The following is a 15147-nucleotide window of genomic DNA, read 5'->3' on the forward strand; positions in this document are numbered from 1 at the left end:
AACGCCGCGGGCGATGGGCCTATCCTTACCTGGCACTCACAAAACCGGCCCGTCAGGTTCTGGATTTTACAGGCTCCTCCGCGCTGAACAGCAGCCGAGTGCTGAACCCACCCTTGTCCTCGCCTCCATCCCAGCAGCAGAGCAGGCCGGATGAGCGGCCTGGCAGAGGCGGCCGCGGTAGGCGGTGGCCGGACTGGAAGGAGGTACACCCAGACGGGGAGGGCCATGGATTGTGTCAGCCCAGCCTGAGGGACACATGCTGAAATATTCCCATCCGTCACCGGCAGCTCCTCACATGATGCTTGCGGGCAGCTGGATTGCTCCGCACTTCTTCGGGACGGCTGCTTCTCTGACACATGGCGCCTCTTGGATTTGGAGGATGGCGGGAAGGATCCCTAAGAGTCCCTCTTCAGTGCCTGTTCCTGGCTGCCGCCATGTCACTGCTGGGTCCAGTCCGAGGCCAGCAGTGTGCGGCCTCACAGAATCCGGAGGTGCTTCAGTTCACTGACCTTGGTGCCAACTCCACCGTGTCTGTGGTAGCGCGCGCCGAGCCTGCCACCTGGGGGTCACTCTACAGCATGGTACACCTGTTCTTGGGTGTTGTGCAGCCGAACAAGTTCCCATCAGGTGAGTGACACCCACTTTTTGTTCCAAAGCAAAAGAACTCCTTAGAGGAGGGATCTCCGGCTCCACTCTCAGGGGTGTTCTTACAGGCTATTAAACAGATACTAAGTTCTAGAGCCAATGTTATGAGAAGCTAAGCTGTCAAGGGGATCCTTACAGGCCACAATGACGATTCTGGCTCCAAATCCAGGGTCATGGGGCGTCTTTGTACTGTACAAGAGAGAAGGGGTCTCTGGCTCCACTCTCAGGGGTGTTCTTACAGGCTATTAAACTGATACTAAGTTCTAGAGGCAAAGTTACTAGAAGCTCAAATGTCAAGGTAATCTTTAGGGGTCACATTGCCAATGCTGGGGTACAGAACCATGGGACAACCTTTTAGCATAAAGGAAGGAAGGGAACGCTGGCTCGACTGTTAAGGGCGTTCTTACAGGCTAGCAAATAGTTACTAAGCTCTCGATCCAATGTCACGAGGAACTTCGCTGTCAAGGGAATCCTCAGAGGTCACGATGACAATTCTGGGCTCCAAATCGAATGTCATGGGACATCTTCGCGATGTACAAGAGGGGAGGGAGATCGGGTGTCATGGAAACCACTCCGTCAAGGGAATCCTTACAGGCTAAGAGCTGATACGGGGTTCTAGATCAAGTGCTTCAGGAAACTTTTGCAGTTTGCGAGAAGGAAGGAAATCTAGATCCTATCTCAAGTGAAACTTTAAAAAGTAAGAGAAAATGCTAATCTTTAGATCTAATTTGATGGGAAATGCTAGCATTGTACCTGAAGAAATGGAGGTCTGGTCCCATTGTCAAGGGTCTTCTTACAGGCTAAGAATCAGTTACTGAGCTCTAGATCCAAAGTCTCGAAAAACTCTTCTGGCAAGGGAATCTTGGATGGAAGGATGACATTTCCAAATGCACTGACTTCCATATAATGACGCTGTAAGAGGAAGAAAGTAGCTTGGTGCAATCACAAATAGAGTAATGACAGCTTACAAGGCAGAAATGAACTGCGGGTGCATTGACACCGCGAGACAGAGGCCGAAGGCTCCTGGAGTGATGACAAGAGGAACAATAACAAGTATATGTATGTGTGTTCTTATATAGCGCTCGATGTACCCTTGGGCATCTCGGCGCTTGCCTTGGGAACCCGTCCTGGTTTTTCCCTGTGAGATCACCCATGCTGGGCATCCCCAAGGTGAAAGCCAGGCATCCCACCGGGGGGCGTTGTGGAGATTAAGCAAGCTTGTTGCCCAGAGCTGCATAGTGTGAACTTGTGCTTAGAATGGGCAAAGCAAGCTTGTTGCCCAGAGCTGCATAGTGTGAACTCGTGCTTAGAATGGGCACCAAAGTGAGAATTATCGAGTCCGTGGACAATTGGGTTCAGGACCCTACCGCGTCAGGAATCGAACCCTGGTCCCGGGTCTGACCTCAGCTTCAGGGTATGCCTCCTCTAATCAGTGAACCACACTTCTCCACAAGAAAGGGAAAAAGAAGGAGGCTCTAGATTCTATGATAAGAGGAATAACAACAGCATACACGCCAGGAAGGGGCGCTTGGGGCACTGTTAAGCCAGGGGGATAACAACATTGTAAGAAGAAGGAGGCACCGGATGCAATTTTAAGATGAATAAGGCCAGTATACAAGGCCGAAGGGGCTTCGGGGGTCCTTGATTCTATCACCAAAATTCAACGGGAAAAAAGACAGGGCAATGTAAACAGCCACAAAGTATCATAACCCTGGGACTGCCCATCCATGTAAAGGCAAAGCATGAAGAGTTCATGAACGCCAATGGCTCTCTCTGTTCTAGTTCTTAGATGTACTTTTTAAAGCATCAGTACCACGAGGTCACATGACACCGTCTGATACAGCTAAAGCTGTCAGTCGTGAAACCTAAAAATTTCTGCATCACAAGACGCAGAGAGTTGGCCCTTGTTACAGCAAAGAACGGGCTCTGGAGGCAAAAACAGGAAATTTACGGCATGGACGAGGAAGGAGGGAGCTTTGAGTTCAGAAAATACCTGGGGCGGAAGGAAAGGATGCTCAGGGCGCAATGATCCAGAAATACCTACAGTGTAAGAGGTCGTTGGGCCCAATCTTGAAAAAGAGTGAGTGTGTAGGCCCAGGACTCTGATCAGAAGGCCTAGGCTAGTGCAATAACATGTTGCCAATGCTTTGCAGTCCTAAATCCACCCCATGCCTCTTTAATCCACTACCAGCCGCTGCCTGTCCATTTATCTCACACTTGCTGGTTCCCGCTTTCTTTCTGTTGGTAAATGTCAGAGGTGGAAAAATAAGAACTGATCCCCAAAAATTAGTGGTGGTGGCCCCCACTGGCAAACACCGGCTCAACGTAAGCACTGGTTGGGGCAATTTGGGTCGTAGTGAGCGGGTTAACGTATCCAAAATAAGCGAATCCACGAAGAAACAACCATTCCAGACCGCTCATGGGCACTGTGGCTGAGGGTGTGTTTTTGTGTGTTTCATCGAGTGCTGGGTGTTCATTATAAACAGTTTTTATCATATACATGAAAAGAAAATCTTCCGATGCAAATATATGTTAGTGTCAAAGCACAACGAAACGCTGATGCCGAGCCATGACCGAAGGAAAACGTGTCGGCCTGTGTTGTGCAATCTTTGAATGTCACAATACGTTAATCATGGCAAAGTGTGCATAGTTTATGCATGTGTGGTCTTGGCAAGTGACTGTGACTGGTAGTGTGGTTTATTTTTATTGCACGCATATGACACATAAAAGAAATAGAATTAATATTGACAAGTCACGTTGCCACGTAAAAGTGGGACTAAACCGTGCCCTAAATAAAGTATGTTTATTTATTTACTTTGAATGAGGCATTGTATTTAATTTTAGAAGAAACAGTAAGAGTGCTTCTTAGTAGGCAGATGCACTTAGAACAGGTATAGAAAACCCTATCCTTAGGGGCGTGGCTTGGTCAGTAAGATAGGGAGGGTGTGAACTTCAGATGTCCCAATAATCATAGGGGTCTATTTTCCAAATTCTCATACAGTGGAGCAGGCAAGAATTATGCAGTGCGTGAAAAGGAGGGCACCATATTTACAGAGATATGGCACTCTCTTCCCCTCTCTTTAGCGCTGGCGCAAAATCAGGTTGCCGTGCAACACGCACACACCATAACTCCATAGTGCAAGGGTGTCTCCTTGAGTCTAGCATAGGTTTTGTACTGGAAGGATACTCTTCCAGTGCAAAATGCAATGCTTAGACTAACTTTAAAACTTTTCCCACTTTGTATGTGTGCTGTACAGTGCAGCACACTTGCAAAGTCGGAAAAAAGAAAGGAGAAATAAAATCATTTCCTCTTCATAGTGCCTATTTGAAATGGGTGTTATTTTTCAATAGAAACTCGGGTTACTTTTTTTTAGTAAAAAGGGTTTTGCATCAACAGCCATGGGTGGTTGCATGGAAACGCTGATGCACTACCCATGGAACACCCACTTGATGCTAAGTAATGCAACGCAGCTCTATTCATTTCCAGACCCAAAAAAGTTTTGCACTGGAGAGTAAATTGGGGGAAAATAGACTTTGCGTCACTTTTGTGAGATAGGTGTGGCAATTGGTCAGGAAAAGACAAAGCGAACCCAGATATAGTGCAATTAATTTATTTTCATCCCTTGCACCTCAGCCATAACGCGTTTCACCTCTTGTGGGGACTTGATCATATGACATATTAAGGGAGCATGCGTAACCTTTTAAAGTGGCAGTGCTACTGATTGTGACTATGGAATTAATAGATATAAAGAAAATCCTAACAGTTTCTTTCTCAATGGCCATATCAATTCACAAAATTATGAATTGTCTTTGGCAAATCCTCAATGGTGCAAAATAAGCAAATTCGAGATCAATAAATATGTAAATAAATAAATGAATATTAAATACATACCTTTACAGCTCATTTAAAAAAACTGCGAATGCTAGATGTTTAAGAACTCACATAGAACTGTTAAAAATGCCTATATAAAGTAAAACAAGTGTAAACTTTATCATATTTAAAAGCATATTTCCAGTCCAACATGATTCTAATTAATGTACACCAAAATGCCAAAATTTAGCCCAAGTGGGCATTGAAATGATCATTCTTTGTCTACGATAAAGTGCTTGTGCAAATAAAAGTGTCAGTCAATGAACCCGTAGAATCACATGTGCAAATTCATGCAAGATTGAAAAAAACCTTGAATGAATAAATACAATAATGAGGCAGCGACAAAATTTATGCAGTTTGAACAAATCCTTAACTTCATAAATATGTAAAAAAATCTTCACTCGAATTTAAACCATTCAGAGTCTTACAATCCAGCTCCAGAATGTATTTAGCCTCAAACTAGCCTCAGGGTCACCTCCTCTTCTTAATGGAGGGACAGAGTCCACAACAAAGTATTCAAGCTCCATTGATTTGTTTGAGTGTGTCTCACCAAATGTCTGGCAACCGGATGGATATGTTGTATCGCCATTGTTTATTGCCCTTATGTGCTGGAGTATCCGCTTGTGGACCTGTTGCTTGGTGCTGCCTACATATCGCAGGCCACAGGGACACTCCAGCACATAAACCTCAAACTCAGTTTTGCATGTCAATTTCTTGGTGATGTGGACAGGTTTGCTATTGAAAGGCGTGATGTATTCAGTTTTGTTAACACCATGTTTGAAAGCTTTGCAAACAGCACATTTGATTAATCCTTTGCTCGTGCTGAGCCAAGTTGTCTTATTTCTCACCTCAGAGCTACTCTTGACTAACATGTCGCTCATAGATCAAGACTTTCTGAATGTTATATTAGGAGACCTTGTTAGTGTACCACTTAAGACTGGGTCATTTTTTACCAATGCCCAATTTTTGTTAATCGTCCTACGTATGATTTTATTTTGGATATTGTGGGTGAGTATTAGTGTAAATGGTTGTATTGCCTGGGATACTTGGTTAGAGACATTGCTAGTTTTACTGATCAATGCCTGTGTTCTATTGTGTGCATTCACTCGTATTATGGCCTTATTGATTACATCCAATGAGTAGCCTCTCCTGAGAAATCTGTCTTTGCATTCTTTCTGTGCTGATAGGCAATCAGAATCCAAACTGCTTATTCTCCTTCTCTGCAACATTTCTTCGTAAGGGATGCTGCGGATTAGATGGGCAGGGTGGTGATTGGTCGCATGTAACAAAGTATTACCAGCTGTGGATTTTCGATAAAGCTTGGTATGTAGCTGATCATTCTGAACGAAAATCTCAACATCCAAAAAACAAATTGATACCTTACGGATCTGGCTAGTGAATCTGAGATTAAGAATGTTGAGATGTATTTGCTCAATAACATGGAGGGCCGCCTTCTCTGTGCCTCTCCAAATTATTAGCAAATCATCTATGTACCTAAACGACCTTACTACATTGTTTGACATTACTTCTTCAAAGGTGGTCCTAAGGACCTGTTCTTCCCACAACCCCATGTGCAAACAGGCGTAGCTGGGGGAAAAACAGGCCCTCATAGCCACACCCTGAACCTGCTGAGACACCTGGTTCTGAAATTACAAAAAGTTATTTTCAAGGCACATGGAGATCATAATTAGTACCATTTTGTTGTGCTTGTAAAAGCAAATTGGTCCGGTATTTAAAAAATGTTCAATCGCTTTTAGACCATCCATGTGGTGTATGTTCGTATATAAAGACGAGACATCTAAGGAAATAAGCAAGTCATTAGGATTCCAAACAATATCATTCAGTTTTCTCAACCGATCACCTGTGTACAAAATAAAAGAGGGTAAACCTCTCACGAAGTCCTGCAAATGATAGTCCACATATTTGCTCATATTTTCCATGATACTATTGCAGGCCAATATAATGGGCCTGCCAGGTGGTCTACATTTATCTTTATGGATCTTTGGGATAAAATAAACCACTAGCATCACAGGGTGGTCGTTCTTCAGGTATTTGAATTCATCAGTTGTCAATAAGCCAGCACTCTTCCATGCCAATAGACTTGAATAAACATCGTTCCATGCCGTTTTAACATCCAACATTGTACTGCGTCTGTAGCAGTCCCTATAATTAAGTTGACTCATGGCCTCCTCCGTGTAGAGTTCTCCTGACCCCAACACAATGTTCTCACCTTTATCAGATTGCCTGATAATTATGTTATAGTTGTTTTGTAATTTTATCATCAACTGATATATATTTATATATATGTGTGTATGTATGTATGTATGTGTGTGTATATATATATTTATATCTATACTAATATAATAAAGAGAGAGCCCAAACCTTTCAGGTGGGTAATCTCAGGAACCACAGCACCAATCACAACACCCAATACAGCATTGGAAAGGGCAGTTGCAGCAGAAGGACATAGGCTATGCAGACACCCACCATATACATTTAAAAGGTAAAAGAACCGTGCCAGCAAAGTAGTCCCTTGTGGGCGTGTCTGCGTTGTGCTGTGGGCGTGTGCTGGGGGCGTGACAAACGATGGGGGAGTGTGGTACGTTCCGCCCTTCATGTCATGTCTCATATTGTGTGCTGTGGGCGAGTGCTGGGGGCGTGGACGTGTGCGGGGCGCGGAATTACGGAAAAAAGCACATTTATGTGCCCAATATTTCATTGTTTTTTCTTCCAAAGTTCTGTACATTCTAGCTCCGGGTGTCCACCCTGCTCCCTTTAAATACCCCTGCACCCCATAATCATAACCCACCCTTACTCCTTAAAATACCCCAACACCCTTAAACACTAACCCATCTTAACCCTATAAATATACCCTGTACCCCAAACCCCAAACATATCCCTAAACCCTAAAAATAAACCTGTACCCCAAAACCCAAACCTAGCCCTGAACCCTATAAATACCCCTGTACCTCAAACCCCAAATCTACCCCTGAACACTAAAAATACCCCTGTACCCCAAAACCCAAACCTAGCCCTGAACCCTAAAAATACCCCTCTACCCCAAAACCCAAACCTACCCCTGAACCCTAAAATACCCCTGTACCCCAAAACCCAAACCTAGCCCTGAACCCTTAAAATAACCCTGTACCCCAAAACCCAAACCCACCCCTGAACCCTAAAAATAGCCCTGTACCCCAAAACCCAAACCTAGCCCTGAACCATAAAAATAACCCTGTACTCCAAAACCCAAACCTAGCCCTGAACCCTAAAATACCCATGTACCCCAAAACCCAAACCTAGCCCTGAACCCTAAAAATACCCCTGTACCCCAAAACCCAAACCTAGCCCTGAACCCTTAAAATACCCTTGTACCCCAAAACCCATACCTATCCCTAAACCCTAAAACTACACCTGTACCCCATAACCCAAAGCTATATCTGAACCCTTTAAATACCCAAACACCCCAAAACATATACCTCAGTACCCCAAAACATATACCCCTATACATATACTTACCTTATCCAAACATTAAAAAAAAACATTCTTTTACCATTCATGAATTTACAACGAATTTCGTTGTAAATGTATGCATGGTAAAGCATATAAAATGTAATGCCATGCGTTATAATGGCATTGCGGAGTCATGGTACTTTCGTAATGAAAGTATGCGGAGTGATGGTATGCGGAAAGAAAGTTGCGGAATAATGGGTGTTTACCCTCACCGGTAAGTACATTGGTGGCACGGCGGCCCACATCTCCAGCAACATACTCATATTTTTTCACCACCGATTTGAAAAATGCACAGGTCTCTCTCATTGATGGCCAGCACCGACATACACTTTTAGACACACCTCCCGCCACAAGTTCTAGAATTGCGAACTTTAGAGCTGGGGAGCTACGTTCGAATCTCAGCATCAGCTGAACATCCTGTGATTTCAGGCAAATCGCTTTGTCTCCCCATGCCTACCACAAATGAATGTGTTCTTCTGTAATGTAAATTGTGCTCATGCCATGTTGTCGAGTTCGCGCTATGTAGGGAAACTCGAGTTCACACACTACTGACCGCGCACTCTTAAGTGCATCAGCAGTGCACTGTGAATCAGAGCGTTTCACAGGCCTTTCACAGATAAGAAATGCTATCAATACAAAATCCTACAAAACAATATACTACTGGCCGGCAGCAATTCATACCCGGACAACGTTGGGACGGGCTGCTAGTATATATATATGATGCATCCACACCAGTGCGACAGAGTGGTATCTTAATCCTTTCATCAGATATAGGTGGCCATTTGAAATTTAACGCATTTGTACAAAGCCCAATGTCATTCAATAATACAGTGCCTCTAGGCAGTGGCATCATACCCCCCAACACTGCTTTCACAGCTTAAGTAGGGGTGTTGTTGACACATAATTATGAGCCTGTTCTGTCTGTAGCTCTGCAGACAACATTTTTGAAAACCACAAAGTTAAGAGAAAACAAAACCAGAGGTCAGTGATATGAAGCCAATTACAGTAAAGGAGGCCCTGATGGTGAAATTAGAGCCAGGAGAAAAGTGTGCAGAGGCGTAGCTTCCATTGGTGCAGCAGGTACAGTGGCAACATGCACTGAGGGGCTCACTGAACCCTGTTTATTGTTGAATTTTATACATCAAGTATCAGCTGGCCCGCTCTTTTCCTTCCTGCACTAGGGCTCACGATACACTGGCTACGATACTGGACATTTGAGAGAGAGGCAGAGGTAGAGAGCAGGCAGGAAGAATGAAATGAAGGACATAAGAATAGAACAAAAATGGTACTCCTGTATGTTGTAGAAGGGACTGACTGATGAATAAGCATGGGCGGATTTCGCGGATCCACAATCCGCCAATTTGCGGAGTTGCGTATTCGTGGATCCGCAAAATCCGCGAATTTGCGGATTCGCGGATTGCGCTCGTGAAAGTCAAGGATACAAAGGCCTCTATCCAGCATCACAGCTGATTTTCGACGGTAGATTTGGGAAGAAGGCACACCTGCCCAGCCTCGACGACGCTCACGATTGTTTTTGGGCTGATGAATGAGTCACTGAATTTGAGCTTCAACTAGTTCCAGCGACCATGTGTGTGTTACTATGCAATTGCCCCGAAGGGCGCAGGGGTCACTTGAGTGAGCTATCATAGTGGGTAAATGGCGGGAAGACGGTGCACACCGCGAGTGTGTGAGCGGGACCAAACGTGCGGGGCTTCCATGCGAGTTCACATGCCTCTTGCGTGTATAAAAGGTCAGAGTAGACCGATCAGAGCAGCAGATCAAGAGAAAGAAGCTCCTGGTCACAGGAACAGCAAGAGGATTGCGCTCGTGAAAGTCAAGGATACAAAGGCCTCTATCCAGCATCACAGCTGATTTTCGACCATAGATTTGGGAAGAAGGCACAACTGCCCAGCCTCGACGACGCTCACGATTGTTTTGGGCTGATGAATGAGTCACTGAATTTGAGCTTCAACTAGTTCCAGCGACATGTATGTGTTACTATGCAATCGCCCGAAGGGCGCAGGGGTCCCTTGAGTGAGCTATCATAGTGGGTAAATGGCGGGAAGACGGTGCACCCGGGAGTGTGTGAGCGGGACCAAACGTGCGGGGCTTCCATGAAAAGTTCATGCCTCTTGTGTGTATAAAAGGTCAGAGACCGATCAGGAAGCACTAATAGATAAAATAAAGCAGGTGCTTGAGAACCTGCTTTATTTGATCTATTAGTGCTTCCTGTTGAAGCTAACTTAGTAACTATTTTAGGATGGCGCTGGCAGCTTGCCGGCGCCATCCTAAAATAGTTACAACTTCAAGCTTGAAGGCTTGAACTTTTGCCCCCCGAATCCACCGCTCGCGAATTCGCGGATGTTCGGTAAATTTGCGGGAGTTCGCGGATTACGGATTTACCGAAAATCCGCGAAATCCGCGAGCGGAACGGATTTTGCGCTCACGCTTACTGATGAATTCCTCTTTGGGTATTTCCCCACAAAGGGGTGTGGGGAACTCGGTGGGTCTGGGGACCATAGAGGCCTGCTTCTGAAGGCCCAGGGCCACCTTCTAGTAGAGCTGGATAGAGGGGGAAGCCACTGAAGGCTTGAGCCAGGTGCCTGGTTCAGCTCAAGGTCCTATTGGATCCTCATGCCCCAAAACAAGCCTAGCTTTCATTTGGCTTCTGCCTGCTGCCCAGGTTGTGATGTCATTTGCCAAGTATGAAAGCTAAAGCATTAATCTGTAATGTAAAACAGAAGAATGAGACACCCATCTAGTGGCTGAATTGCACAATGTGAAACTAGAAAATCTGGAATCAATCCTGGCTTCCATGCGTGACCAAATTGTGTGATCCTAGCCAAATCTTTATGACCCTGATCCTCCATTATTCATCATCACATCAGAGGGCACCTTCAAATACATGTGTTCTAGATGGGCAATGCACAAAACACCCAGAAAGGGAAAAGCGTAAACAAATAATTAAGTATAGACTCAATCGTTGCTATATTGTGAGGACGTGTCCAGGCGGACAGAGGTAAATTTTTACTTGGTAAGTGATGTATAGGATGATACACAAAAATACATAAAGTGGGACACAAGCCTGTGCCCGACTTAGCCGATAGAATACAAAACAAGGGGGAAACAGGAACAACAGACAGGGCTCAGGCAAAACTGGGGTTTGTTACACACATGGAATAGACAGTGTCACAAGAACAAATCGCAAAATACACCTTTACAGCAAAAATACACAAAGTTTCAGCGTATACAGTGTTTTTACAGTGTCGACGACGTTTCGATCCAGCAAGGGGATAAGCCGATCATCATCAGGACAATTGATTATGCCTGAGTAATTAAAGCCTCATATGCGAAGGGCCGCGGGCATTAGGCTTTGCTCTGTGGAGTAATGAGAGTGGTTGGGTTACGGCTCCTCAGTCAGGAGAGTTGGATTAACTTGATGGATAACAGGGGAGTCGCCAGGCGTAATCAAACGGCACGATCACCGTTTCCGAGGACAGGGGCTGAATAGCAGCGTTCTGTCGTTCCCACAACAATAGTAGTGTTCTGTCGTTCCCACGTAAGGTATTTCCTTACGTGGGACCGACAGAACACTGCTATTCAGCCTCTTTCCTCGGAACATGAAATATGTGTCACTGTTTACCTTATCAGATCTTGCAAATCAGTGGGGCTCTCAAAGTTCAGCGCGCACGACACTGAAGCACAGCTAAAGGGTAAAGTAGGAAAGTGCCGGGGATCGGGTGGGGTTGCACTAGAGAATGCGAGGCTCAGTGCTGCAGACTTCCTCTGAAAGGAAACTGCATTCCGTTGCAAGCCCTAGTGGACGGCTCTGGGCTGCAGATCAGCAGAAAGTAATCTGGGCTTGCAAACCGCAGAAAACAACAGAAAACAGGCCAGGAGTTGTGTGCGAACGCTCGCTAAAAGAACATTTTAACAAGCATTGACCGCGTGCGCGCGAGTGGCCGCGAGAGACAATCTGTGGTGGGGGAGGGGGAGAAGCAGGAGTTGTGTGCGTGCGAAAGTGAAACTGATTGCGATCAGGCGCTGAAAGCTGGTGCCTACGCGCATGCTTGTAACCGCAAGCTTGAGGCCAGCAGAAGCCTCTGGTGGCACTTTTAAAAGCCACTCACTAAATGTCTCGCCAGGTCAGCGCATGCGCTGGCTCTAGCGAGACCTAAAAAGGAAACAGAAACTTTTCTTTTTTAAATGCATCCCATGTAATGTCCCTTTGATGGGAAGAGGAGGTTTCTGAGGTGGGAGTTTCAGGCAAGTAACACACTCAGCCTCCCTCATCGCCAGCCTTCAGAGAGAATCTCTCTTCATTGCTACCTCCACCTGACCCCGGACTCTGCAGCACACTCCCTTCCAGGCCTGAATACCTATTTTCTACCATCCCTCTCCTGTGCACCTTATCTCACAGCTGACCTTGGGCCACAGCCCCATATCAGCCACCGCCCAGCTCAATTTTAATTTTTCCCGGTCAAAAGCTTTAGTAAATTCACCCACGAATTGAAAACATTGAATATAACAGTAAATATAGTGGCACTAATGACCCAACTGCTAATTAAATAAACATAAACAGAAAGGCCATGACAGGACCGGCTTTAGTGCTGGTGCGAATATCTTTATTGGCGCCCCACCACTGACCTCTTTCTCCGTACATCCCTTTACTGCCACCCTTTAACAGTGCACTTCAACTCTCCATAACCCCTGCCCCCTCATGCCCTCCTCCTCTGACTACCTCACTACCACCCTCCACAAGTGCCCCTCAACTCTCCAAAGCCCCTCATGACCTACTCCTCAGACTCCCTCATTGCCACCCTCCTCCAGTACCCCTCATCACTCCACAGCCCCTCCCCCATGACCTCATCTCGGATGCCCTCACTGCCATTCTCCACCAGTGCCCATCATCTTTCCGTAGCCTCAGCCCCTCATGACCTCCTCCTCAGACTCCCTCACTATCACCCTCCACGAGTGCCCCTCATCTCTCCAAAACCCCTCCCCCTCATGACCTATTCTTCGGATGCCTTCACTGCCACGCTTCACCAGTGCCCTTCATCTCTCCATAGCCACTCCCCCTCATGACCTCCTCCTCAGACTCGCTCACTACCCCCCTCCAGCAGTGCCCCTCATCTCTGCAGTTCCCCTCTTCCACCCCATGACCACCTTCTCAGATTCCCTCATTACAACCCTCCACCAGTGCCCCTCATCGCTCCATAGCCCCTACACCATGACCATGACCTCCTCCTTGGATGCCCTCACTGCCACGCTCCACCAGTGCCCCTCATCTCACCATAGCCTCTCCCTCTATTGACCTCCTTCTTGGATTCCCACATTGCCACCCTCCAACAGTTCCCTTCATCTCTCTGTAGCCCCTCTCTCGTATCCATTTCATTTGTTGTATAGCGCTACTAGTAGTGTAGGGTGCCACAGTACTTTACATCTTGCACATATTATTCAGAGACAATGATTCATACATATATGTAAATCAGCCTATATGGAATGTCACATAAGCCAATGAGGATCACCAGGTGTAGGAATCACAAGTCATCCGTACTGATGGGCAGTATGTTTTAAGAGGGTTTGGTCTGGAGAAGCACAAACACAGGATTTAAAGCATACCCCAGTGGTTGGGGGGTTGGCTTTACTGATTAAAGTGTATATCTGCCCAAAGAAAACACTTTATAGCAACATTGGAATAATGAAAGACTGGGGAGATTCTAACTACATCGCAACACAAAAAAAATAAGTTCTAAATATACCATTCAGGTTTGTATGCAGCTCTTTGATAACAGTTCATAGGTCACTGTCCTATGTTAGGATTGTAACTTCTGAACTGAAAGTAACAAAAGGAACTCTGTAACAAAGGCAGTAACCCACTGAGCTATTCACATAAACTACAGTTTATCTGCATTTCAAAACTACCAACAGACAAAGGATTGCTCTCCTGCAGGAACATTAATCACCAGAGTTATCTGGACATTTTTACTGTCTTGCTTCTGTGGCAGAGGCAGTCATGATAACGATACAAACGATTTAAATGAAATATACACGGCATACACAAAGTATGCGTCTTGCTGTCTTGTTATTAAAAAAAATATGAACAAATAGCCACACATTATCGAAGCATACACCAAGTATGTAGCTTGCTGTGCCTTTGTAGAGTTTAAAAAAATGGAATAGCCACACATTCTCTTACCTGCTCTGTTGGAACTCTGTCTCACTGCCAGAGCTAATAAGCAGCTGAAGGGGTCAGGAAAGGTGAATCAGGATAAACAAGCTCCTTTTCTCCAGCTGAATAGAGAAGGAAATATCCACATAGCAGGATGGTACGTAAAATGTACCCGATGCCAAAGAAAGGATTTGGCCCCTATTGTACCTGCACGAGTGGGTGGGGACACAGCCCACTTTTCTAAAAGGAGATGTGTGATTGGGGGTGCCTGTGAGAAGGAGCCCAGGCCCAATCACGCAACTTCTAGAAAAATTAGAAAAATAACTTTCAGAGGAACGTTTTAAATTGCACTGGCCATTTTCTGTTGGCCTTCTTGACATCACTGCGAAGGCCAAGATTCATGTTTGGGTGGGCCAGGCTCTTGTTTGGATGGACCTGGCCCACCCGCTAGAACCGGGCTTGTTGGGTATAATGTATGTAATTGCCCATGTGATACCAACTGTTTTATGTTTGAGGGTCGTTGGTACAACAAGAAGCAAGGGGTGGCAATGGGCTCAAACTTTTCTCCATCTTTTGCCAACCTTTTCATGGGGAGCCAAAGAGTAAGTCCCTGGAATGATAATATCGTATAATGGGGGTGATGTATCAACAATTGCTTAATACTCTGGTCAGGTACTGAGGAGAAGTTGTTTGAATCCGATGAGCACATGAACATCAACACTTGGGACATCAAATTTACACACCACCACAGCAGGACAGGCATCATTTTTCGAGATATGGTACTATACTTAAAAGATGGAAAATTGCACAGCAAATTTCATCGCAAGCCGACAGCTTGCAATGCCATTTTACACGCTAACAGCTCTCACCCCCCCCCATCAGATTAGAGCCATACCGTATGGAATATTCACCAGAGCTAGTAGGAACTGCAGTGAAGATAAAGAGTTCC

The 15147-nt window shown here is 45.5% G+C and overlaps 1 protein-coding gene across 1 annotated transcript in view; it reads left to right on the forward strand.

The window, feature by feature from the left end:
- Window positions 1-206: 206 nt before the first annotated feature.
- Window positions 207-15147, forward strand: part of PROM2 (prominin 2) — a 379221-nt gene continuing 364280 nt past the window's right edge. The window contains exon 1 of the mRNA XM_086943323.1: window positions 207-627. Within this exon, the coding sequence (XP_086799449.1) occupies window positions 357-627 (271 nt within the window). The 5' untranslated portion in view covers window positions 207-356. The remainder of the gene's footprint in view (window positions 628-15147) is intronic.

Source organism: Lissotriton vulgaris, chromosome 11 (assembly GCF_964263255.1).
Source record: "Lissotriton vulgaris chromosome 11, aLisVul1.2, whole genome shotgun sequence".
Taxonomy (NCBI): Eukaryota; Metazoa; Chordata; class Amphibia; order Caudata; family Salamandridae; genus Lissotriton; species Lissotriton vulgaris.